The sequence below is a fragment of the Fusarium pseudograminearum genome, chromosome 3 (genome assembly GCF_000303195.2).
Source record: "Fusarium pseudograminearum CS3096 chromosome 3, whole genome shotgun sequence".
NCBI lineage: Eukaryota > Fungi > Ascomycota > Sordariomycetes > Hypocreales > Nectriaceae > Fusarium > Fusarium pseudograminearum.
In genome coordinates this window covers 3,242,494-3,267,985 of record NC_031953.1, presented here as the reverse complement: position 1 = coordinate 3,267,985, position 25,492 = coordinate 3,242,494, and the positions used below count along the sequence as shown (strand labels likewise).

Sequence of the window (25,492 nt, the reverse complement as noted above, 5' to 3'; positions counted from 1 at the left end):
TTAAACACAGGGGACTTGGAGTAGATGAGATGAAATTATTAGCAGCTCTTAGGCTACACACTCACTAAAACTGGCCTCTATCTAATATCCCATCAACCAACACCGCTTTTATGCAACCCACCTGCATGGGTTCCAAATGGAGTCAGCCCTATGGATCTGGCCGACATGGATCTGGACCCTCAGATTTCCTCAGGCTTCTTCCCAACCATCAAATACATGGGCGTAAACAATTTTCTCTTGCCGCCCTCAACCAGAGCATCTGCTCCCTTGGCCAATCCATCAGCCGTCTTTCTTGTTCCTTTGGGCGCAATCGAGCAAGCCTCCAATACCCCAATCAGATTATGCATCACCAGTCTCCCCCATTTATTCATCCTGAAAACCGTCAACAGATCACCTAGATTCTGTGCATATCGCATGTCGCTATCCAACGGCCAATACCATGGCGACGTCCCGTCATCTGTAGCTGCGAGGTCCTCGTGATGAAGCAGCTCGAAACCCGCCGCTTTGATAGCTGATAATCCGTGATCAATCTTGAACATCTGCGCAATGCCGTCGCCTAATTCGATATCGAGACGGATACGACGTTGTTCAAGGTCGTCATTGTCGTATATATCGGTCATGAGCCACTCGTAAACACCAAAGATGCCGCCTGGTTTAAGGACACGTCGGATCTCGGTGTAGACGCCTTCTAAGGAGGGTGCGTGAACGGTTGCTTCGATAGCATAGACGGCGTCGAATGAGTTATCGGGAAAGGGCATTTTCTATCCTCGTTAGCACCCAAAAGTGACCAGTGATACGAACAACCAACCATGAAATCGCCCTGAACAAACTTGAGTTTATCAGAGAGTCCTTCCTTCTCGGCATAGATACCTGCACGTCCGACCTGATACTCGTTGATATTCAGACCGGTTACGTGAGCTCCTGTAAACTTGACAATCTCTCGGGCTGGTCCACCAACACCACACCCAACGTCAAGGACTTTCATACCAGGTTTGATGCCAATGTTGTGAGCGAGGTAGTGTTCGTGTCGAGCGATAGCACGGTCAAAGGACTCTCCATAGGCAAAGCGACAGAAATGAAAACTCTGAGACCATCCGTACTCGTAGAGATCTGTGGCAAGGTTGTAGTATCTAAAAGGTCAGTGAAAACCCGATATCAATGATCATGTCACCTACTGTCTTGTCAAACTGGCGTAGTTGTCGGTTCTTTCCTGTCGGACAGCCTCCACTTCATCCTCGGCCTTTTTGTTGTCAAAGAACTGAAAGTACTCGTCAACAGCGGCAGCATGAGCTTTGTTGTCTTTGTTCATCATGGCTCGCATACCACCTCTTGACTCTTTTGATTTTCCATGGAGGACATTATCGAATGCTGAGTTCTGGGCCTCGTCGTAGGAGATGAGTTCGGTGGTTGGCATCTTGGTGATAGATTTGTAGAAGGAACAGGAAGTATTGGGGTATTGGATGAATTGGTGAGTGATGATTATGGTCTGACTTGAAGAGAACTGACTTTGTTTATATAGGAACCCCAAGGAAATTGGTTGATATGATTCCAGCCCCTTGAACAACCGTAACTGCCATCCGCATATTCTTCATCTATTAAGACTTACATCACACTCGAAATGCAGCATGTTTGCGAAAACGAACAAGAGATTGTCAAAGAAGATTTTCCATACAGAAGGATTCCTAAGTAGGCAATACCTTGATACGGTGTACGAATACGAGGCGTATCCGAATGCGAGAGCTATCAACTCTTACGTCTACTGTTAAAGCTCCAGTTTATTACAGCTGGAGTAATTGATTGAGATCTGATCTAATCTATATACGATAGATACTGAGTAACAGGCCAATCGGATTGTTAGTGATACCCTGTTTATCTCGATCCGGCACTGGGTTGCGGGTGTTCCTGAAGCTCGCTAAGAAATTGAACTGTTTAGGAAGTTGACTATTTGCGATAGACGAATCCTTTACTGTGCCATTCAACGGTTTGCGACGATCTGAATTGTTCTAGACGCTGGGAAGCAGAACTACATTTCGATTGTTCGGTTTGTGGCCGAGTCTGAGGTTCGTATTCGCGCTTTGCAATTCGAGTCGTTCATTTGGGAAAGCGTGCCCTCGGATACATGAGGCCCTGCTTTGTTAAGAACAGAAGGATCTAACTGACGTGCTATCTTCAACTGCGCTGAAGAGATTAGTACTGTACCTATACCCTAGCACCGCTCCGCTGATAGAAGTCGGCTACCTCAATCATACCTAGAGCCCGCACAAGTCGTCAGGACTCACAGGAGTTTTATGACAAGTTCCCAAATCGCGCACCGCCTGCTCTTAACTCTCGCTATTGAGCGACTAAAATTGAGATGGAACAATTGTTACTTGGTTTTGTCGGACGGCGGTCTCAATATCAACAAGTGACAGGCGATCGAAAAGAGACTCGCGAGCACAACAATGGGTCGGCACACCTACCATCATCACCACGACTCTTCCACAAGATGCGATATATTAACTCATTACAAAACTATGCAAGGCAAATACATTTCTCGTCTTGTCCAAGCCACTATGAAACTTCTCCGCAATCCCTCCGTTCAGGCTCCTTGACAATCCATCGATCATCTTCTACCAACGCTCTCAAAATATAGCCAACGCATTCGGAGGCGATCCAATCAATCCAGGCTGGTTCAAAGGCGTCGAAGTCATCATAAACGAATACCTCTTCGTCTTGTTGCAATACGCAGCCAGCTTGCTCAAATCCCACAACTCGCCAATCGGCATGCCAAAAAAGCTCAAGCAATACACATGAAGCACTGTCACGATCAGCAATCGTCCACCACAAACTCAACACAACGTACCGAGATCCTTCATTCCACCGATCGAGCCATCGGGCTTCAGTGGAGGAAACGCTTCAAAGGCGCTCGAGTCCGATGTAGCTGCGGCGAACCGGTTGTTCCACATCCATCTCGCCATTTCTTCACTTCCGTCGAGGCCGCTGAGCTTCATAGCCATCATCTTGCCCAATCCGACGGGGTCCATCCTATCAACTACTTCCGTAGCGCCTGTGCGGACGAGGAGAATATCGCCGGGCTGGAACTCAACCTTTTGGTACGCCGCGCAAGCTTCCAAATCCTCAACAGTGATGCGATTCCCGTCAAACGGATGGAAATCGATCTCCTTTTCTTCAGCGTAAGTGGCGTAGTCAATCAATACACCCCGACCGGCGATACAACCGCGCGAATGCCAGTGATCTAGCGTGGGCATGGTGTTGGACTCAGTTGAGTCAACAGACAATAGTTTTTTGTCTGGGTTGGCACCATTGTAGGCCAACCCTGAATCTTGATGCTGGAAGTGGCACAGACTATCCCATTGGGAACTGCATTGGGTGTTGAAGCTGACTTCATCATCCCAGGACTTTCCTTGTTCAAAGGGGAGTCCTGCCAAGCTCTCGGGTATATACAAGACTTTATGCTCAGACACTGCTCGGCCTGGGACGTTGAGTTTGGTCATCGCATTCAAAGGCCAACTGGCGAGTGTCAGTGGTGAGCGATCAGTGGGATCATGGACCTACTTTAAAGATATCGAGATGCCATCTTTGACTTCGAGAGCGGCATTGCGAACAACCTCTGGAGTCAAGAAGTTGAGTGTCCCAACCATGTCTTTTTTACCATCTTGGTCAAATACTCCCCAGGCACAACCCTTGGGCATACCTTCAACCTGGGGGAGATCATCGTAATCCGGTACAGAGCTTAGAGCGAATGTCATTTTGAAGATGAAGCTGAGTGTGCATGATTGTGCTCAAAAACTCGGCCATGATGTCTAATTTATAGACATGGTCAATTTCGAGGATATGTTGTCAGCCTGGACGATACCCCTGCTTTGCTGGAGCCTGAAGCTGGATTAACCACTTTGGGTTATTATATGAAACTATTCACACTCTTTAGGGACTCGTACTCGGATAAGACCCACCGTCTTCCTTTGGCGATACTCATTTTGTTGTCGAAGCAGCAGGCATCTCAATTGAAGAATCACCAAGAAACACCTCATAACCATCTCAACAGAATTAGCGACTTGCTCGCTTTATTTATATAACTATTATTTACTTTGAACATCTAGCGTCGTCCAAGTCCAAACATTCTCACACTATTCCTCCACGCCGCTTCGGCAACCTCATCAACAGCGACACCCTTCAACCCCGCCACTACCAAAGCAACCCTCTCCATGGTACAGCTTTCATTCCTCTCCTTGACCATACATTTGGCATCCCACTTATCCCTCTTCTTCGACGCCGGCAGAGGTCTCGCGTTGGCGCAGTATTGCTTGACTACTTCAGATGTGCTCTTGAGTTCGCCCCATGGTGCATCCGTCTCGAGCTGCAACGCATCAAGAGGGATCTTGGACACCATTTCCAAACTTTCTGTGGTCTGGAAACTGAAGCCGTTGACACTCACGCCAAAACCCATAGACACAAGCTTCTCCATCTGTGATGCGCTTCCAACAAAGCTGTGTACCAGCCCACCGCGGGGTAGCTTCTCCATATATGGGGTCATTATCTCAACGAAATCGTCAAAGGCATTGCGACAGTGCAAAAACAGAGGGAGATCCCATTGGTTCTTGACAAAAAGGTCCAACTGCGCCACGAAAGCCTTCTTCTGTACGTCCTTGGATGCATGTTCCTCCTTGTCATAATCCAGACCGAGCTCGCCAAAGGCGGCGATATGCGGCGAATCTTGAGCCAGGGCATTTTTGACTTTCTGCTCCAGCTCAGCAAGGTACGCCTTTCCGCCCTGTTCCAGTTCAGAAGCATGGTACGGATGCACGCCAATGGTATAGTAAGCTTGTGCAGGACGCTGCTTGGTGATGCTGTCGTTGTGCGATGCGTCTGAAAGAGACATGCCTGTCAACATGACCTTGCTAACACCTGCATCTTTGGCTCGGTCGAGAGTGTTGAGAAAGTCTGGTTCGTGGCACTGCTTGTCATCACGGTATACGCCCTTGAACTCTTTCGCGGTTGCTGTGACAGCAACCTGTAAACTGTCAGTCAACTGGCCACTGCAACAGATAACAAACTTACATCCGCGTAGCGAATCTCAGCTGATGGAGCAGCGGGAGCAGCTGTGGGGAAAGCACTCAGATCAACAGTAGACGACATGATTTGTATGAGAAATCCTAATTGAGGGGAATCAAAGTTTCGAGAAAGAAGAGGAGGTGGAGCAGCTTTAAAGCACTCTGAAATAAAGTTCCACTCAAGGTCATGAAGGTATCATGCTGCATGCATAACAACAAGCACTAGATACCCTGAGGGCGTCTCAGACCCAATCGCTATCCCCATCAGCCTCGAAACCCTATTGTCTGGGCTATCGCGGAGAAGCAAATTACGTCAGCTCTCCATTATGTGGAGGTCCAAGATGCGGAGGTGCTGAGCTAGCTGCTGTACCTTTGAGCTGTCAGAAGAGGGGGATTTCATACGTGTCGAGTCTTGTGTCACGCGATCTTGACGAGTCAGTTAAAGCTTTGCTATTCAAATATCGGTCTGTCTTGAACTGGATAATAGACTCCCTAAATCCGCAGACCAAACTCCCTATCGCCTCGTCAGAAACACAACACTCAATCATAGCCAAGACCATTCTTTTCCCAGCCACTTTTTTGCAAAAGATCGATCCCCAAACGCACCAGGAATGCCGCTAACCACGATCCAACCGCCACGCCGAACAAACCTCACCCACGACGCCGATTGCAGCGCCTTGCAACTGATCCTCCTGTAAAAGCTGACGGGATGCGTGCCAAGTCAAAGCCAGAGTACCAGGCTAGGAATGACTACGAGGATAAAAAAACAGCAGCAGCAGCAGCAGTAGTAGTTCGCAAAAAAGGCGTGACACATCACGCAAAGCAACAGTTAAAAGGCAGTCAAAAATAAAGGAAAAAGCAGTGAGTGACTAAAGTAAACACAGACGGTACAGGCAAGTAGCTTAAATGAATTGAATTGATGACAATCCACCGGAGGGACCGAAGATCTCCAACGCCAATCATGATTCAGACCCAAGGAAATGGAGTGTGCGTGGTGTCGTGTAGAAATCCTGAGCTGCCATAAAACTTAAAGTCATAACCCAGATCGCAGTCAAGGTTGGGTATCGCTCATAAACTGCCACGGAAAGCAGATAGATTCTGCTCGACATGGTAGCCCATGAGAAGGCAAGATAATTGAGTCCAAGGAAATAGAAGTGCCGGGGGATCGTTCGTATAAAAGCCCCTTGATCAACGAGTTATCGTGTTCATATTACTGCGTGCAGCTTTGTTTAATACTCCTTATTTGTCAGTACATCAACGGTTCGTGAGAGCCAAGATGCTTACCTGAGGAGGGCCGTTGGGGCCGGGGCCGGGAGGTCCAGGAGGTCCCTGGGGACCGGGAGCAGGGCCACCAAAGTGCTGAGGGCCGTAGTTGCCAGGTCCGCCGTGGCTGGGCATGCCCATGTAGTGAGGGGGAGGGGGAGCAGGGCGGTAGGGAGTGCCGACGCCAGAGTTGTTCTGAGATCGACCCCAGCTGAGGCGGACACGAGAGTTACCGATAGGGTAGCCCTGCATCTGGTTGATGGCCATCTCGGCGGCGTGGCGGTGGACAAACTGGACAAAACCGCAGCCCTTGCCAGGCGGTATCTTAACATAGGTGATCTCGCCAAAGCCCTGGAAGAATGATCGAAGCTCGTCCTCGGTGACGTAGCCGGAAAGACCACCGACAAAGACGGTGGTGTTGTTGGGATCAGTGAACTGGTTCATCTGGGTAGCAGGGTTGAAACCTCCATAAGGGAAGCCCTGCATCCCACCACCGTTCCACATCTGCTGCTGCTGGGGCATGCCGGGCATCATAGGACCGCCATGCTGGTGTCCTTGGCCACCGAAGCCGTGGTTGCCACGGTTCTTGGGGGTAGCAGTAGAGATTCGCATGGGTCGGTTACCGCAGTAGACTCCCTGCATCTCAACGAGGGCGCGCTGCTGGTCGTTCTCGTCAGAGAAGCGAACGAAGCCGTAGCCGCGGCTCTGACCGCTCATAGCATCGGTCATGATCTTGGCAGACTTGCAAGAGGGGAAACGAGCCTGGAAGAGAGAAACCAGGACGTACTCGTTGACCTCGGGACCAAGGTCGCCGACGAAAATGCTGTACTCGGGGCCGCGATCATCCCTAAGTATGTCAGTAAGCGATATCGACAGTGTAGGTGGGTGACATACCGTCGGTCAACAAGACCACCACCAGAGGCCCAGTTGAGCTTGAAGGAGCGACTGCTGTTAGGGACTTGTGAACCGTTCATGTTGAGGGCCTTGGTGGCAGCCTCGGGGCTCTGGAACTCGACGAAACAGTAGCCGGCGTTGCCAGAGTTCTTGTCGCGGATGACCTTAACGTTTACATTTTCATGAGCCGAAGACAAGAAGACGCCCTTGATGAAGTTCTCGTCCATCCAAGGTTCGAGCTCACCCATCCTATGCCAATCAGTATCGTTGCAGGCATTGGTGGGGATCTTGACTTACCAGAGGGTGGTCTTGGGAGAGTCGGGGCCAGATCCAGGGGGAGGGGCAACGCCGCCCATGTCAGGGGCGGGAGGAGTGCCGTTGGAGTAGGCCATAGGGCCGGAAGGGGCACCGTTGTTAGCGGGTACACCAGAGAAACCAGGGTTCATATCCATGATGAGCTTTACAAAAGTCAGCGATGGATGTCGAGTCGAAGAATCGTCGTGCGATGATTGGTGTTTGGGTAACGAACCGTAGGAACGAAGCAAAAGCTTAAATGTTCAAAATGCGAAGAGCAAGATGCTGCAGAGCTTGACAGAGCGGAGCAACAAAAAAGACTGCAATGAAGAATTAGTGACTTGAATTGGGTATTGATCTAAGCACAAGTGGTAGGAAACAATAGCAATCGAGGAAGCTGAGGGCAGAGGCCGACGCTAGGACGTGACAATAGACCGGACAATCAGCACATAATCAGAGTTGAAAGGAGATTGCGCAAGCACAATGCCTTGAACTGTATCCGGCCGTATCGATTGTGAATCAAGGGCCAGAAATCCTCAATACCGCAAGGTCCATCCATAGGCAATGAAAACCGGAGTGATTCGGTCGTGTCCGTCAATGGCTGGCCAACCAAGGCTGTGATCCTTTGCACCGAGCGGCTTATTGTCCAGGGGCGATGCGGTTTGACATTTCATGTGATAAAGCAACTTACCGTGAGTAATAACTCGTACACGTCGTAAACAGGTCGTAGAAGCGCTATGGATGATATGTCAGTACCAAACCAAAGCGCCAGTGATCCGAGAATGTAGGAGGGAAGAAGTTGAGGTGCTGAGAATTTTGGGGCGGCTGGCTCTTGCAATTTTGTCGGTGCCTGCCCGGTCAGAGAAGGCAAGAAGAGCTCCAGCCAAACCCAAACTTCACCCAACAAAAAACATCTCAAGCTTTGGCAAAACAGCCACACTTTGCAGTTGCAGGTCTGATTTGATTCTATCGCAAACTTTGCTGCAATCCAAGCATCCAGTGGAGGGGCAAAGAGGGGTACAATGGTGGCGGCCACGGAGTTGAGAACTTACCGTCAAGAGAATCGAGTACCGAAAGCACAACGAAGTAAGTCGCTATATTTGGATCGTAAGACCTGAAGAATTGATGTTAGATTCAGATACATGATCCAAGATCCAAGATCCAAGTATCAATACGTACCGTACCTTCACACCGAGTCTAATCCTTAAAAAGATACGAACGAGAATTGGAAACGACAAACACTTCGAAAAGTATCCGTACAGATGCGAATCAAATCTCTAGGACGCCGTCACGCCGATACAAGCAATGAAATGCTTTAGAGGATAGTGATAGGGGATGCGAAACGCCGAATTGTCGTTCTCACACGGGGCAAGGTGCTTTACCAAGGATTCCAAAGGAATGTGGTAAGATAGCTGCAAACGTTCCCGAAATGAGCTTAACCTGTACTTGTGTTAGCAATCTAGTCGAGGTTTCCAGCAAGTCCGTGTCGGTCCAAAAGTCCTGGGCACATGTCGTCGGCCAATTTTGGTGCAAGGTTTAGATCCAGCGTCCAGTTTGCCTTCCGATATCCAGGCCCGACGTAGCTTTATTGCACGTCAAATCGCCGTCCATCCAGATAAATTATCCAGGAAATTTGCGTTTCAGAGGCTGGTCCCCGGCTTGGTGAAGCCATTCAGCGGCCTTGTTTCCCAAAACTCTCCATCTAGCAGTTCTTCGACATTTCGCAACAGTTCGACCAAATTCCATCCACTGCCCGGGAAATCTTAATTGTTCCCTGTGGCCACCATCGACTTAATTTGACTTTGCTCTCGATATGCGAAGCTGAAAAGTATGCCGATCAGGCGATGGGTTGGCGAGCGTCGGACAGTTTCTCGGAGAGGCGTGTGGCAAAATTTTGTACAGCAAATGACACAGTCAAATTGCCTTTCAGTATTGTCGACAGACCTTTTCGAGATTTGTCGTGCGTATTTTCGGGATGGACGGACGAACACATGCGGTCGAGTATAAAGATGTACTCAATTTATGAAGCATCCTCTTGAATCTCAATTGGAAGCAGACTTTGACTTCCAGAATACCGGTCGTTGTTCGAAGTTGATTGATGTCGATGGTGCGCGCGCGCAACGTCGAGAGAAGCTGATATCCGGCTCAAGATCTCACAAACCTCCACCCACCACCACAAGTACCAAGGGAGACATGGAATCGACAAACGAACTCAAAAGAAAGCAAACTCACTTTTAGGCGCCAACAAAAACAACAGTAACTGTCACAGCCAAATTTCCGAAACACGCGCAAGGGAAGAGCCGTGAAAACCGTGATGAGGACAAAGATGGATGAGGGGAAACAGAAAGAGAGTCGTGGGATGAGTCGTAATGCGGGAGAGGGTAGAAGAAAAAAGACGAGCTTTTTTTTTTCTTAACCTTGCCTTGTTTAGGCCTTGCTCTTGGGAACAATCGGGGGCGCGCGGGGACGAGGGTACCGGTAGGGGAAAATTGTCGACAAGGGGGTGTGGGCTGCCGTATCCGCTGACAAGGGGATCTTTGGATCTTGGTGTGGGCTTGCTAAGGGTGGTACTGAAACACCTCAATGGACGAATGACGCTGTCAAGTCACTGGCGAGTGACGGAGCGGCTGCAGGTGCACGGAATCCAGATGAGATGATGGTAACGGTAGCGTGGACCTGGGCAAACAGGCGCAGCAACGGACACTCCGTGACACAGCAAAGCGTTCAAGAAAGGACGAAGACGACAATGATCACGATCAAGAATGCGGTTGTTACGGAAGCAAGAATTCACGGCAAAGTTAAGATCTGGGAGGGGGAGTTCTCTACACCTTCTTAACAAGAGGGGGGAAGGGCAAGAGGGCTTTTGGAGAAGCAACGCACAACATCGAAATACTTTTCTATTGGAAGTCAAGAGCCAGAAGAGGCTCACTACGACATGGTGGGAGCCAGTGAGAATGGGCGTGGCTTGAGGAAAGTGTGTGTCGCTATGTGGAGTGAATGGAAGGGAGGAGAACAAGAACGACAATGACAAAAGCTGTGGGCCTTGCCCTAGCTGCTCAACTCTTCCGCACAGTATCGGCATTTCATGATCATCGTGATGCACACAATCAACGGACTTGCTACGGCGATAGCGATGGTCCAAGTGCTCTACGAAACATAACCAAAGCTCGAGCCTCTAGACTCGAGGCCACCTAGCTACAATGGCCTTGTTGATTGATCTGGTCACCACGATTGAGTCTATGACAAGTACCGTTGTCTGACCAAGTTTAGCCATGCTTGGGTACCTGGTGCGATAAAAAAAGGTTCTGTGGCTCTCCGCAACCAGGGCTACCCTTGACGGCGGGCGTGCCGCTATCTCAGGCCTAGTGCCCAAGCTGCAGCTAGGCACCGTTTGAACTGGATGCTGGACAGTGAACGATGGCGCTGAGCGCTGAAAGCAGGCCAGGTTTGACGAGACGAACCAGCAACACCACCCCTGTGTAACAGCCCTGTAGGTGGTGGATCATGAAATCATAGGGCATCCGGAGGGTCGATGTCCTGGAAAGCAACCCGATCTAATTAAGTGCGGCACTTTAAAGACCAGCACTGGCGACAGGAGAGCTGAGTACAGGGAGGTGAATGATCGCTGTTGACAACAAGGGCTTTGAGTCGTCAGGAGGACAGCATGGCAACGAGAAGCAAAGTTGGGCATGGCTTTGAGTCAATGCACCTCGTTTTCGGTCCATGTCGACCCTGATATGGAATGAAGGGAGCGTTCCTTGCCTCGCCTGTTGGTTTCACCGGGCGAGCAGCATCCCATTCAAATCTATTCATGTTAACCGAACGAAGCGCGAGCATATCACAAACGCACGGCGCACCCAGGGACGATAATGTTTCAACCTCTCATTTATCTGAATATCTCCGACCTTGTAAGGTGGACGCCAATACTCGCCCGCCCTGGATTTTAGTCAACCCCAGAATCCCTTGCTTTAGTGGCATGCCTCATGGCGGCATCGAATGCTCGTCATAGCGATGTGCCACAAGCGAGCTCAGAATAGTAATGCCGAAACGAAGCATTGCGACATGGTCTCGGAGACGCTGAACACTGACAGCTTGGCCATAATTCGGCCCATTTTCGATCAAGGGAACATCTACAGAACGCCCCTTTGATTGCCCATTCCTGGTGTATCAATGCTCATTCGAGATGCAAGATCCGTGACCAATTCACAGGCCAGCTCTCGGCGATTGGTAGGTTAAGGTTACCCGTAACAGCCAATTGCCATTTATCATTGTTTGACGCAACTCGTGCGACCTATTTTGGTCGACCGTATTGCTCCTGGTGGTAAACCCTCATGAGAAAAGTGTTAACTCAAACTAGATGTGGCGCTACAAAAGCCCATGCAGAAGTGCCCTGCTCCAACAAGATCTCGGTTTCCTACTGCGCCAAGACAGGAAACCCTATCAAAACTAGTTACACCGGGGTTGGACCAACTTTGTGTCAGCACATCTGTCCCTCGCTTTGTCAAAGGTCCCAGCAGAATTGGTTCTTGTTCAGTTCACTCGGAATGAGTATCGTCACATCAAATACTGTATCAAACCCAGTTTGTACTGGTGACCATCACCACATGGGAATTGGGACCATCTGGACTGGACCGTGCCACTGCAGCACGCCGTCGTTATTTTCAATTGGAACATCAACAAATGGGAGGTTTTTCCAGGCCTCCGGGCATCGTGCTGGTGGATCACTTTGCACACCAAGATTATTTCTGACATCCACCATACGACATCGCTCTGCAAGACAAACCATCTTTAACCTTGATGATGACTGGTGAACTTCCGAGGCTAGCATACCCAATGAGACTGAAAAGGCTACCTGCAAGACAGTGCACATTGTCGCTACTGACAAACTGGCCTTTATTCTGATTTGCTTTTCGCAGTTGCCAGGATGAGAACCAAGAACTGGTTTATCTCACGATACTTTTACCTGAAAAGACAATGCCCCATCGGCTCGCGAATTCTAATGCTTCTGGTGCTTCCCCTTTAACCGCATTCATCAGGTTGGGACCGGGGGCCTGGTTGATACTTGCAGATCGTCCATCCCACCTTGCAACCCTCGTGGAAAACCCAGCAGCAGACTGGTGACGCAAGTTGCGGCTTAGAAACCGATGCTCTTGAAAGGTTCCCCACTGTGTGCTGCGACTCGAGAGACTGAATCGTGAGTTGATGGATTTGACTGGTTCTTGACCAGTAGCTCGGAACGAGAGAGAGCATCTTTTATTCATGACACAACACTCGCATCATCATGCCTTTCTAACTGGTCTCCTCTCCGGTAGCAACACCGCGATCTCAAAAGTGGTCGGTTGGTGGGGTATCAACCACGCTGCCATCCTTGTCTTTCCCACATTTGTTGCCAGACATTGGTCACAGTTTTGTACCAATGGTGGTTGCTTTTCAACTTGATATTGGGTCAGATAAGAACTGGACAGATCTGCCGTAGCATGGTGATGCTTGACTTTAGGCATCAATTAAATTTGTACTGCCTGTAATCTCGTCTTGCAGCACGTACAGAGCAAACATTGCTCTCGGCGACTTTACTCCGTCGTACGGAATGACAATTTTCGGTAGTGGATCACAAAAACACCGACGTTTCCGGCCGAACGCCATCGCCGTTCCCAAGGTCCGATCCGGCGTCCCATTCCAAGGCCCTGATTTATCAACAAACCACACGACGCATGCGAAACAAGGCGGAAGCTGCAGGTTTTCTTGTGTCGCTTGAACTGTCTGGATCTGTTTCAGTTTAACGAGAAAGAGCCCTGTTCAAGACGGATTAGGCTCACGTTAGGCTTGATTGAGATGTGTAACGTTGGGCAGATGGACTGTCTCGTTGCACAGCATGCGTTGTTTAGGGTTGAGTGATGCCCGGTTTATTGAGGTGAGGTGTGTAACACAGTCGTGAACAATCGTAAGATAAGTGAGAGTGGTACAGTAGGCACATCGTATGAGGATCTCAGAGAACATTGTGTGAAATACTGACGAATATTGTGTCGATTAAAAGACACAAGATACTCCAATCTTTAATTTACGTCTATTATCTATGAACACTGATGCAAGCCTCATTCCATCTCAATAAGGATATCCCTCAACACTCTCTGCACCTCCAGCGACCTCTCAGCTTCCAATGCCTTGCTGACCATAGTCTTCAGCTGAGATCCATCAGGACCACTCTGACCAAAGACTCCTCTTGCCTTTGCCTTGAATAGCGCACCTACTGCCTTTGCTCTCATGACCCTTTGTGGTTCAGTGCCAGTATCAATCAAGTCAATATCAAGACTCAAGAGGTAGGTCAACGCTACGGCTTCGTCGTCGTTTTGCTTCTTTGATGGAGACACTGCGTCGTCCATGAGATCACGAACGCATTCATACCAAACGTGACGCTTGATTGGAGCAAAGTTGGGGCTTTCGAGATAAGGTTTGAGGATACTGATGATCTTCACCAGGACTGGGAGGGAGTCCTGCTTGATAGCAGTACGGTTATATCCTCGAGCAATAGCTTCGAATCCATTGGATGCAGTCTTTTCGGCGAGTTGCTCCTTTTTGACCTGATCCTTGGAGTCAATGTCCATCTTGTCCTCGTTCTCATCCTCACCCTTGAGTTCGTCAAGATAGGGTGTAACAACTTCTGTGATCTTGTCGAGCATGTCGAGATCATCTCGAGCCTTGGTGAATTTCCACAGACTACTGAATGCATGAACACGGTACTCATCGTTATTGCGCTTCGCCTCTCGGAGAGCAATCTTTTCCATTTGAGCGGCGATCTTTGTGTCTGATGTCCACAGGCTTCTACCCTTCTCAACGAATTGAGGGTAAGAGTCGAGGAGCTTCTCTTTTCCATCGAAAGTCTTCAAAGCCAATGTTTTCTCAAATACGGGCCAAATTTTGGTCAAGTTGGCATCGCTGATTTGACCGCTGGCGTCGCTTGCACTTGCGACATCAGAAACCATGGCAGCTACTGTGAATGCACCGCCATGTCGAAGAGCCCATTGTGCGGTATCCAAGCATCTTTCCACCAAGGACACAATCTCTGGAACGTAGCGCACAACAGTACGGCTACTTCCCGCGTGCTGTTCCCACACTTCCTTGAACACCTTGCTGGTGTACTCGTCAGTATCGTGAGAGCCCAGATAAGCGAAAGGAAGCAGCTGAGTCTCGAGTGCAGTGAAATGATCAGGAGAAACCTTGGCCAACGCGACAATCACGTCTGCAGTCTTTTGACGACGTGACTCTTCTTCTGCTTCAAAGTACATATCAATAAACTTTTTGCAGAATCGATTCTTGGCCGAGTCCGATGCAGCTCTCAACATGTATGCAGTAGCACGAGCGTACGCCTGGCTGACTTCGTCGTTCTTGTCCATGGTCTGCTTCTCCATGATTTGTAGGAATTTGTTGCCGACTCCTTTGACATCATTTGTGTGGCGTGTGAATAGTGTTGTCAGGACCCTGCTACACCCGATCTTGGTGGGCATGCCGATAGCAGTCTTGATAGTAGCCTCCAATCGGGGTGCCAGTTCCGCTATGACATCCGCATTAATAAAGCGAAGTGAGTTCTCAATAGCCTCGGAAATTGGAGAACGGTTCACCATTTGCGATCGGATCTTGTCGATCTGGTCTCGACTGTCTTCTCCAGCCCGCTGGTAATGCCAATTGATCTGCTCAGGTTCGATGGAACTCAACAAGCCAAGCAGCTGAGGTACCATGTCTGGGATAAAAGGTCGGAGAGCCTTGCCACCCTTTTTGGTGAGCTCGATCACAGTAATAGCTGCAAAAGCTTGAACTTCTTTGACTGAGCTTTCGATACCTTTGTCGGAAAGAAGGAATGGAAGAGCCTCCTTCATCATGGATTGAGCAGAGGATCCGTTGGTGCCCTCTTCAAGTTGACGCACAAGTGTGTTGGACAGAGTTCGGCACAATTTAAATGCAGCTTCTCGAACAGAGCCTTTGACATCGTCAAGCACCTTCAAGGCTGACGTCCAGATATCTCGGTATCGCTTCTCGTACTTGATGAAAGGCTGGCCTTGGATAAGTTCAGAGACGGCTGCACAACTTGCTTCTCGCATGCGCCATTCGCGTCCCAGAATACTCTTAAGCAGATCTTCTAGAATATCGTCAAAGTGCGTGCTGAGGACTGCGCCTGCATCTTTGACAAGTGCCTTCCAAATATCGTCCATCGACTTTTGGACATTCTGATTAGGGTCGAAACGGTAACGGTAAAGCTTGGGGTACAGCTTCGGGTCAACTTCTGATTCTGACAGAATATTGCTAAGTCCGAAACGACCAAACGCAGAACGGGTTGACCAAGTTGCAGCATTTGCGGCAAGTGACATGAACTTGTACACAAGTCTCTGATCGCCAACTTCATTAGCAAGGTTGACAATGTCCTTGTAAGAAGTAATGGAACTGCCCTCGCCAGTTGGTAGTGCACCAGGCTCGAACAATTCTGTCTCTTGGTCAACCTTGAGCTGGGTGCCTGTGCCTGTGAATGCAGAAACAAGATCCTTGACAAGAGCACTCTTGAGATCTGCGTCGCCACGTTCGTAGACCAAGGATAAACCACGGGAAGCAGTCTCTTGTACGAGCTCGTCGCGTGCGCTGAGAAGCCTCATGAAGGAAGCTTGAGTCTCACGTAGCCTTGACTGCACTTCTTCCAAGTGAGAACAGTACTGAACAATGCAGAATAGCCAGATGCCAGACGCTTTGAGTAAGGATGGCTTCGTAGCTTTGCAGTCTGCGAAAATCTTGTTGAGAACAGCAGTGAGAAGTGGGCCACGTGAACCGTTGCGCTTTTGAAGACAGCTGCGAGGTTCAACATCAAGAGTCAGCTTAACATAGTCGGACTCCCATCGTGCTAGAGTTGCAGTGATTGCATCTCCAACAGTAAACTGAACCTCGACTTGCTTGATCTCGTGCAAAGCGAACAGCTCTTTGAGGATGTTGCCAATGATTCCATGGGACCAGCCATCCTCAGCAGTATCCTCATTCTGGTCCAGTCCCGCTGCCAATCTTCCGAGAGCGAGAATCGCCTTCTCATTGCCCTTCTTCGCAGGTGTGACAAGCTTACTGACAACTGTCTCAAGAGGGTGATCTCCTTCACGCTGTGGGATAGCAAGACCTGCAGTCCACAGCTGGGCGAAGGCCTCCAAAGCAGTATCGTAAAGAGAGGAGGCAACATTCTCTCCTGTAAGAAGATGGAGAGGAAACTGTATATCTTCAGGCACAGGTTGGCCATAGTAGACACTGCGCGAGCACACATAGCTGTATGCCAGCAGCCCTCCCTCTGCTGCGTTGAGCTCAGGTCCAGCTAGCTTTTCGGCATTCTCGAAGAGCGCACTCAATGTTTGACGACAGTTGTTTATCGCAGTGGGGTCATTTGCTAGGTGAGACACGAGTATTCCCAGAGCCCGTGCTGTTAAGGATCGAATCTCCTTGTTGTTTGACTTGATCAATTGGAAGAGGCCATCACTAAACTCGGTCAAGTATCCCAATGCGCCACCAGGGCTCAGGGAGGCCACGTCAACAAAACAACGAAGACATTCCTCCGTGATTAGTGAATCTTTGATGTAAGCACCATCAAGGCAAGCCTTCAGATAAAAGACCACAAACGCACTGTCGACAGTGTGTAGGTATCCGAGAATCTTTTCTCGGGTCTTGATATCCGTCTTTACTCTGGCGTCAAGTGTCTGCATCCAGTCAGGCTGCACTTCAAAGTCCTTGAGGGCTGTAAGGAACATTATGTGCTTGCAGTAGCGCAGCGCAACTGGAAAAGCGGCCACTCGAGATCCTTCAAAGTTCTCAAAAACAGAATGAGCATTTTCCAGGCCAGGTAGAGCTGCTGTTTCTGTATGAGTTTCTGGCTTAATTTTAGAGCCAAAAAAGGTGGCTACCATTTCCTTCCAATCTGGCAGAGCAGGATCGGCCTCGGCATGTGCATGATAAGTCCAGGGGTCGAGGCCTTTGTGACCTTGTTCAACAACATCGCTCCTCTCGTCTTGGTGAGCTCCAATTGCCAAGATGTCGATCCAACGGCCAAGTACGTCGGAAAAGGTAAGGCACTGGTTCGCCCATTTAACCACGGCATGACGAGTACTCCTGATGACAGGGGGCTCGTCGGGAAGCGACATGTATGTAAGTAACATTGTCTTTAATTCTTCAGATTCGCTACCTGCAGTGGCTGGAATGTTAGTCGTTAAGCTGGAAAGGGCACCGTCGATGTTGACCACAGCATCATTGGTAGTATCTTCGGACAAAGACTTGAAAAGCCAACCAGCGAGTTGCAGCCGCCTTTCGATGGGCATCTTGGCACTCCTTGCTAGCACTCCAATAGTCTCGTACGCTTTAGATCGAAGCGCAATATCGTCTTGTGATGTCCTTACAGGAGTAGGCCATCCATGATCCTCGATAAAACCACTCATTGTGTCAATGAGAGGAACGGCAATATCGAAGCCTTCTTGCGAAGGTCCAACGCGGGCTACCCACGCAAGGTATTGGAACGCGGCAGTGTGTAGTTTGGTTTGTTCCAGTGCACTTTTTGGCAGTAAGCTTAACGACAAAGCATCTGTTGATTGACCATTGTTTGCAAAGTTGAGCTTGACGACGGCCATGATGTCGTCGGACATGGTTGCTGAGATTGTAGATTTAGAAAGCATGTTGAGGATACGAGTTCGATAGGTAGGCGGCAGTATCGAGTGTGCATGAAACAGACGCTTGACCAGAGGTTTGTCCTCCATAGAAACGGAACTTCTCTTCAAGACTTCCTCGGCCGCTGACACTAGCCTGTTGTCAAAACTTGAGGCGGCATAAAGCGCAGGCAGGAATTTTTCTTCATCGGTGAAAGCACCACTTGCGAGTAACGCAACGAGCTTGAGCTTTAGCTCCGCCATCCTCTCAAAAACTTTTTGAGACTCTGGGCTCTCCACAGCAAGAGACTCGAGCTCAGATTTGGTTAGGGTCGGGTTTGCCGTGGGCCAGTTCTGGGTTTGTGTAGGATTCCGTAGTCGTAGGAAGATGCTGATCAGGTTGGCAAGATATTTCGCATCTGCCTCGTCCGACAGTCCAATTGCCTGTCGGTAGTCGGTGTCATCCTTACTACCCCTTGGGGGTATACGGGCATCAAGGAGAAGACGAAGAATGATGTTGAAGAAAGCTCCGGATCGTGCAACACCTTCATCCTTGGAGAATCCAGCCAAAGCCTTGGGAATAAGCTCTCTTCTCTCGTAATCATCCAGGCGCTCTATACTGTGCTGGATTCCTGAGATGTCAAGCTGTTTGACTAGTGGGGAGTCATTTGACTTGTACTGGTCAAGAAGGGCGCCCACAGGTAGAATTACCCTATTGAGTCAGCATCGGATACTCAACGACACATAGAGTTTCCTTACTCTGGCGGTTGAATAAACGTCTTTAGCCTGGAGAAGATCTGCACCACCTGTCATAATCTCAGCGTTTGTCTACAATCATACTCATGACCCTTACTTTAGCTCTAACTTGAGCATGTTCGCTGGAAGCCTTGACAAGGACTGGCGGAAGGTACCGTTGTAGCAACTCATGTAGCTTCTTTTCCTTATTGGCAACGTTGAGGATCTTGAGCTCCACACTATCTAGCAGCTGGAGCTCCCTTTCTTTAGACGACGGTGTCGCCATGATTGTAAATGCTGGGTATCGGACAAAATTGGAAAAAACGAAGATGAAAGAAGTCTATGTGGAATTGTACGAAAGCGCTTTATTCGGGGCAATAGGCAGCTCAAATGACGAGGCGTTTGACTGGCAGGCCTAGGTGTCTTGAGGCAGTCACGACTAGAACCATGACTAAGCTGACAAGGCGTCACGTGTCAAGTGAATCACGACTTGACAAGACCATTCAAGTATCTAATAACAAGATCCTTTTTTTACAAAAATATGGTGTCCTTGATCATCCGTGTTTTTAATCGTTTTAGACCTTGGTTGATTGTGACATAATATGTGTCTTTGAGCTTGATCAACTGTAGAACAAACCCTTCTAAACTCAAGTATCTGCTTAAGTACATTGTCAGAACCATCAAACTAAACATTCAACAACATAAAATTACTTGACGGTGTCACGCAATTTCTATAGCCTAAAAAATAGAATAGTCTCTCATCAACATATTATCAAGAAACACAAGCTGTTAAACGCCGAAAACAACCATCGACAATAATCTCTAGGGTAAGTTCACTGTAAAAGTCGCGTCATCGATTCTCCGCCACCGATCTCTAAAGCCCCTGTCACTTGCCCCTCCAAAGAAACAACATTAAGCTCCACAGACCCGGTTGCGTCACTGTGGTTGGGTGCCTGTCTTTTGATGTCTGTGCTTCACTTCCACTTCCACTTTGACCTGCGTTGAATCTTCACAAATCACAGCAGACCTGCTTTTCATACACGACTACTATATCAATGAGTTGAAAGAGCATAAACCTTGTGTCACCCCTCTTTGATTCATTCGAGCCTTGAATCGCGAGCGACTATTAAACCCGACACTCTCCCCGCTATGATAACAGCGGGGCATTGACTTTGCTTCTACCCAAGAGCTACACCGAACCCTGCGAGATCATACCAATCGACGACGTGTTCGCACTCGATCCTCAATTCGCACCTTGAAACGAACGACAAATTATATATTGAAACAATCTAGCAGCCGATAAGCAAGCCGGAAGCGTCCTCATCATGGACGACAATATTTCCACCTTTATGGCCATTACTGGCGCAAGCACCGATGTTGCCCGCAGCTTCCTTGAGATGACTGCTGGTAACTTTGAGCGTGCCATCGAACTGTTTTACGAAAACCCGGACCTGGTTTCTGGTGTAGGAGCTGGCCTTTCTTCAACGAATCAGCCAGCTGGGCCCGCTGCACAACCGGCAAGAAGCAACGTTGGCAGACAAGATTCGGCGGGTGTGATTCACATCGATAGCGACGACGACCAAGATATGCAACTCGATGATTTTAGTGACAACGAAGACAACGGTCGAGCGGTTGCAGCACAAGCGGCTGCTATGGCGCAAGAAGAGGAAGATGCGGCCATGGCTAAGCGTCTCCAAGAAGAAATATACCAAGGGCCTGGATCAGGAGGAAACCCGGATGATGTGCGAGCGCCTATTGCGCGAACTACCGAGACACTGGTGGCACCTGGTTGGGGTGGTGGCGAGCATGATGATGGGATGGAAGCAGCCTTTCTCGAGGAGCTGAGACAACGGCGGCGGCAGAACCCACGTGAGTATCACCGAGCATGTCTCGGTCTTGTACTGACTTTGCATAGCCAATCGTGCGGGAGGACCATTCTCTCAGCAAATATGGGCCGACCCCGAACGACGCTCCGCCCCATCGACTTCGAACGAGAACGGTGCTCATGCGAGACGACTGGAAGATCTGTTCCGTCCGCCTTATGATTTGATGGCTCGAATGGGATGGGATGACGCGCGTACGCTGGGCAAGGAGGACAAGAAGTGGATCATGGTTAACCTCCAGGATATGAACGACTTTAACTGCCAGGCCCTGAACCGCGACATTTGGAAGGATAGGGCCGTGAAGGAAATTGTTGGAGAAAACTTCATCTTCCTCCAGTATGATAAAGACTTTCCTGACGCACAGGAATTTCTCACATTCTACTTCCCAAATGAATCGCACCAGAACCCCGACAACTACCCTCACGTCTCCATTATCGACCCGCGAACTGGTGAGCAGGTCAAGATGTGGACTGGCAGACCTTTTCCCTCTGCTGAGGACTTCCATGCCGAGCTTGCCGAGTTCCTCGATCGCTACAGCCTCGCAGCTAACAGCAAGAACCCAGTGGCCAAAGCCACGGCTCGCAAACCACAAAAAGTCGACGTTGAGCGTATGACCGAGGATGAGATGCTGGAGATGGCCCTGAAGAACAGTTTAGAGGGTGCTTCTGGGAGCGGAGGTTCTTCAACGCCCAACCTCCATGATCCCGATGCCCTGACAAAGTCTCCTGCACCGGAGGAGATGGGCAAAGGCAAGGAACCCGAGGCCCCGGTTGAGCAGAGTCCTTGGGCGAAGATCTCTGGTGCCAACCCACACACGGAGCCAGAGGCCAACCCAGCGACCACAACACGAATCCAGTTCCGACATCCTACTGGCCGCGTCATTCGTCGATTCAACTTGGACGACCAAGTGCGAAGGATTTACGAATGGCTCAAGGCAGAACCTCTGGAAGGCAAAGAGGGCATCGAGTTTGAACTCAAGAAGATGCCAGCTGGACAGGACCTCATGGAGAGTTTGGATGCGACTATTGCAGACACAGGTCTGAAGCAGGGCACAGTCATGATTGAGTTTATTGAGGACTGAGCAGCGATGATTGACACGACGGAAGAGTTTGTCTTTATGCGGACTATAGCAGGCATTTGCAGATAGATAGTTATTGGAGCCATCAGAGCGTATTGGACTGGCTACGGCTAGTGGATGTGCAGGTATGAATTATTGAGAGGCATCAAGACAGGATTGCAGTCTATCATGGACAAGAGGGAGGACACTATCTTTAGACGTCTCAACCAGGCCCACAACCAAGATGAGAAATGATACATGATTTGAGATATCCAATCAGTGGATGCATGGGAAAGTTAATGTACGACAAACATAATTTCCTATGCAAGGAACCATGGCAATTTCCCCTTGAGCATTATGACCATGACATTTAATGGCGCCGCTTGGTCCAAGTCGATCATGTGCAGTCAATGCATTCCTGTGTGTTTCACCAGCGATCATGAGCCAATAAATCGGTGTAGCTTTGGGAAACAAAACTTTGATGCCATTGTGCTCGTATGCGAATACTTAGAGTTATGTAGTGAATAGATCGATCTTGATGCAAGCAATTGGCCTTGAGATAAGGTCGAGCAAGTCAGGCCCTAGCTGGAGATCTTGCCCACGCTCGTTCATACCGGGTGCGGGGAGGAGGTGGCTCCCATGGGCACTTACAGGGGTCAGCAAGGTCATGGTCACACCAAAAACAGAAGAGCCATGAGCAGATCGATTCAGGTTTGATGCGTGCAATTGGATGATTGGCAAGCAGGAACTCGACTGGTTGCTCCTCAACAACCCCCACCTGCCAGGTAAACAACAGCAACGCCTGAACCCGCCGTTATTACAGTGGGAAAGCACTAACGTTGGGTAGCTTGCGCCTGCTTGTTTTGGTTGCATGCTGTCTCTTTCCCTTGCGTACTCGGGGATTGGCTGCGCTGTGCGACAGCATATTTCGTTTTGTTTCTTTTCTCATCGGCTGGGCTCCCTTTTTCATTTGGGCACATCATCATCTCCCTGTTTTCTTTTCCTCCCTTTTGTTTCTTTTACTCTCATTTTTCGACAATTCCCAACTCCCGAGACAGACGTTACCACGAGCCCGGTTTGATAGCAGACGACTCTTCCAGTGGTGGGGTTAGCGACACCGCCAAACTACGATATCCCACTCTAAATTGTTTCCATCAACCGTACGCGCTGCTCTTAACGCGAGGAAGCTCTAGAGTATCCATCGACCGACCCATACTTGATCTTTTTGCGTCAAAGAACTTTGAGAATCGACATTCAGACGTGGGGCAAAGCCTCTGCGACTCGAAAAGCACGACCTTCCGCACGATAACACAATGGCAGACCGCGAACATGACATTGAGGAGGGAAACGAAGCTCTGGACCCGGAGCTCCTATACTCCAAGGAATACTGCATCGGTCAGTTGTTGCACAGCTTCTCGCGCGAAACATCACGAGCAATCAATTAACATTGCATAGGCGGTGGCAGTTTTGGCAAAGTTTACAAAGGGTACGGACACTCTTCTGCACCTACAAGTTCCAGCTAACAGGGGGGTAGAGTCGACAAAAGAACAGGCCAGTCTGTTGCGATCAAAGTCATCGACATTGAAAGCGCCGAAGACGAGGTCGAGGATATTATACAGGAAATCGCTATCCTGTCCGAGCTGCAATCCCCATATGTCACCAAGTATTATGGATCTTACGCAAAAGGCGCCGAGTTATGGATTGTCATGGAATTCTGTTCGGGTGGAAGTTGCGCCGACCTCATGAAGCCAGGATTGATCAGCGAGGATTACATCGCCATTATTGTGCGAGAGTTGCTTATGGGATTGGATTACCTCCACACGGACAAAAAGCTGCATCGGGATGTCAAGGGTAAGAAGAGCGCCAACTGTCAAAACATGACTAACTGTCTATAGCTGCCAATGTACTTCTCAGCAGCAACGGTCAGGTTAAACTGGCCGATTTTGGTGTCTCAGGTCAGCTCTCAGCAACCATGACCAAGAAGAATACTTTTGTCGGAACACCTTTTTGGATGGCCCCAGAAGTCATTAAGCAATCTGGGTACGACCACAAGGCCGATATTTGGTCTCTCGGTATCACGGCACTCGAATTGGCAAACGGGGAACCCCCTTATGCTGATATTCACCCCATGAAGGTTCTCTTCCTCATCCCCAAGAACCCTCCACCACGGCTTGAAGGCAACTTTACCAAAGCCTTTAAAGATTTTATTGAGTCATGTCTGCAACGAGATCCCAAAGATAGACCAACAGCAAAGGATATGCTGCGCCATCCGTTTATTAGACGGGCTAAGCGGACAACCTACCTGACTGAACTCATCGAAAGACACTCGCGCTGGGCAGCTGCACACAAGGGCGAGGATGATGATAACTGGGAATCCGTCAACGATGGTCGACCTCCCGCAGAACGCGAGCGAGTCGACGAGGATATGTGGGATTTCGGCACCGTTAGACTTGTTGGAGACCGAGGGGGTATTGTCAACCGACCGGGCCTTAATATCTTGGATGAAAATGCGACGAATGCTCGTGCATCCCGACCTCTGGAAAGTGAAGAGGATTATGGTGAGCAACGACGCGAAGCCAGTCCGATGAAGCGAGATTTTGCACTTCAGCCGCTTGAAACTGTCAAAGCACCCAACTCGAGACAGTCAAGCCCACAACGAAAGGCCGTCCCACAGTCACAGTACCAACCGCCACTGTCACCTACAAGAGCGTTGCCACAAACACCTTTGAAGATGCCTGCCAGAGATAGCGCAGATACTCCTCGACCGTTGAGATCAGTACACGCACCGGTGCCCGAGTCCCCAGAGTATGATCGCGAGCTCCAAAATGAATTGCAGCGTGATATCGGCATGCTCAACTTGGGCTATGAGCCAAAGGAGAGCATGAGTCCTCAACCATCACAGAGACCACCTGCTCCGCCGGCGCATTTAACACGACCAACAACTACCAAGCAAATGAGCCTGCCAGAAATACCTCCATACAGACCTAGCCAGGCTGTTTCGCAGCAAAGAATGCCATCGTTACAGCACGCTTCTACACCTCAGGTTCTTGTACCTCTTCCCGGAGGAGCTCAGGGTCCTCGGCCTCTTCCTTCAAAGAACTCACCAAGCCCATCCGACTTTACTGCCCCTTCTGCTTTCCCTACGCCTTCGCCAGCCAACCCCAACGGCGAGCTGGATGCACTTAACGATGTGATCTTTCCAGCACTTGAAGAGGCGCTTAAGCGGCGACAGATCAACCTTCAGCAAGTGTATAAGCCTGGACAGAACCCAGCTCAAATCCCTCCTCAACAGCAACGAGCAGAAGCTGCGCATGAAAAGTTGAGGAAGCTGGTCTACAAGCTTGCACATGTCTGCAAAGAGATTGATCATTACGACAAGGCCGAACCTGTTGGAATGGGTAGAGAGGTTGGTAGTTTCCTTGAGGGACTTCTTGAAGAGATCTTGGTACGAGTTGAGCCTCTGGATGAGGATGAAGATGTACAGAGTTAGTGTCTGTACCCGAGTGATGAGCCACGTGTTTGAGAAAGCGCGAATGGTGTTTTCTGGAGTTTTGGTTTTGCATTGTATGGCATATTATGAGTATTATGGGACTGATGAATGAAAAGGATGGATTAGTACAAAGGATATGGCTACGAACAGGTATAGCGTATGTGAAGAGAATATTG

General features: G+C 49.4%; 7 protein-coding genes across 7 annotated transcripts; 2 read left to right on the top strand and 5 right to left on the bottom strand.

Annotated features, from left to right (window-relative positions):
- Positions 1-179: 179 nt before the first annotated feature.
- Positions 180-1,414, bottom strand: FPSE_08317 (uncharacterized protein; the record flags this gene model as incomplete). Its single annotated transcript, XM_009261435.1, has 3 exons — positions 180-761; positions 809-1,130; positions 1,176-1,414. 3 exons carry the CDS (start codon positions 1,412-1,414, stop codon positions 180-182), a joined length of 1,143 nt encoding a protein of 380 aa, XP_009259710.1.
- Positions 1,415-2,621: 1,207 nt separating this feature from the next.
- FPSE_08318 (uncharacterized protein) lies at positions 2,622-3,749 on the bottom strand (the record flags this gene model as incomplete). Its single annotated transcript, XM_009261436.1, has 3 exons — positions 2,622-2,797; positions 2,843-3,510; positions 3,556-3,749. 3 exons carry the CDS (start codon positions 3,747-3,749, stop codon positions 2,622-2,624), a joined length of 1,038 nt encoding a protein of 345 aa, XP_009259711.1.
- A 347-nt stretch (positions 3,750-4,096) lies between these two features.
- On the bottom strand, positions 4,097-5,136 carry FPSE_08319 (uncharacterized protein; the record flags this gene model as incomplete). The annotated part of the gene is made up of 2 exons (XM_009261437.1): positions 4,097-5,011; positions 5,059-5,136. The coding sequence occupies 2 exons, from the start codon at positions 5,134-5,136 to the stop codon at positions 4,097-4,099; spliced, it is 993 nt and encodes a 330-aa protein (XP_009259712.1).
- A 566-nt stretch (positions 5,137-5,702) lies between these two features.
- Positions 5,703-7,660, bottom strand: FPSE_08320 (uncharacterized protein; the record flags this gene model as incomplete). The annotated part of the gene is made up of 4 exons (XM_009261438.1): positions 5,703-5,801; positions 6,336-7,161; positions 7,209-7,457; positions 7,506-7,660. The coding sequence occupies 4 exons, from the start codon at positions 7,658-7,660 to the stop codon at positions 5,703-5,705; spliced, it is 1,329 nt and encodes a 442-aa protein (XP_009259713.1).
- Positions 7,661-13,594: 5,934 nt separating this feature from the next.
- On the bottom strand, positions 13,595-19,172 carry FPSE_08321 (uncharacterized protein; the record flags this gene model as incomplete). Its single annotated transcript, XM_009261439.1, has 3 exons — positions 13,595-18,863; positions 18,911-18,957; positions 19,005-19,172. The coding sequence occupies 3 exons, from the start codon at positions 19,170-19,172 to the stop codon at positions 13,595-13,597; spliced, it is 5,484 nt and encodes a 1,827-aa protein (XP_009259714.1).
- A 1,039-nt stretch (positions 19,173-20,211) lies between these two features.
- FPSE_08322 (uncharacterized protein) lies at positions 20,212-21,850 on the top strand (the record flags this gene model as incomplete). The annotated part of the gene is made up of 2 exons (XM_009261440.1): positions 20,212-20,755; positions 20,802-21,850. The coding sequence occupies 2 exons, from the start codon at positions 20,212-20,214 to the stop codon at positions 21,848-21,850; spliced, it is 1,593 nt and encodes a 530-aa protein (XP_009259715.1).
- A 1,289-nt stretch (positions 21,851-23,139) lies between these two features.
- FPSE_08323 (uncharacterized protein) lies at positions 23,140-25,316 on the top strand (the record flags this gene model as incomplete). Its single annotated transcript, XM_009261441.1, has 4 exons — positions 23,140-23,221; positions 23,282-23,312; positions 23,361-23,677; positions 23,722-25,316. The coding sequence occupies 4 exons, from the start codon at positions 23,140-23,142 to the stop codon at positions 25,314-25,316; spliced, it is 2,025 nt and encodes a 674-aa protein (XP_009259716.1).
- Between the last annotated feature and the right edge of the window lie 176 nt (positions 25,317-25,492).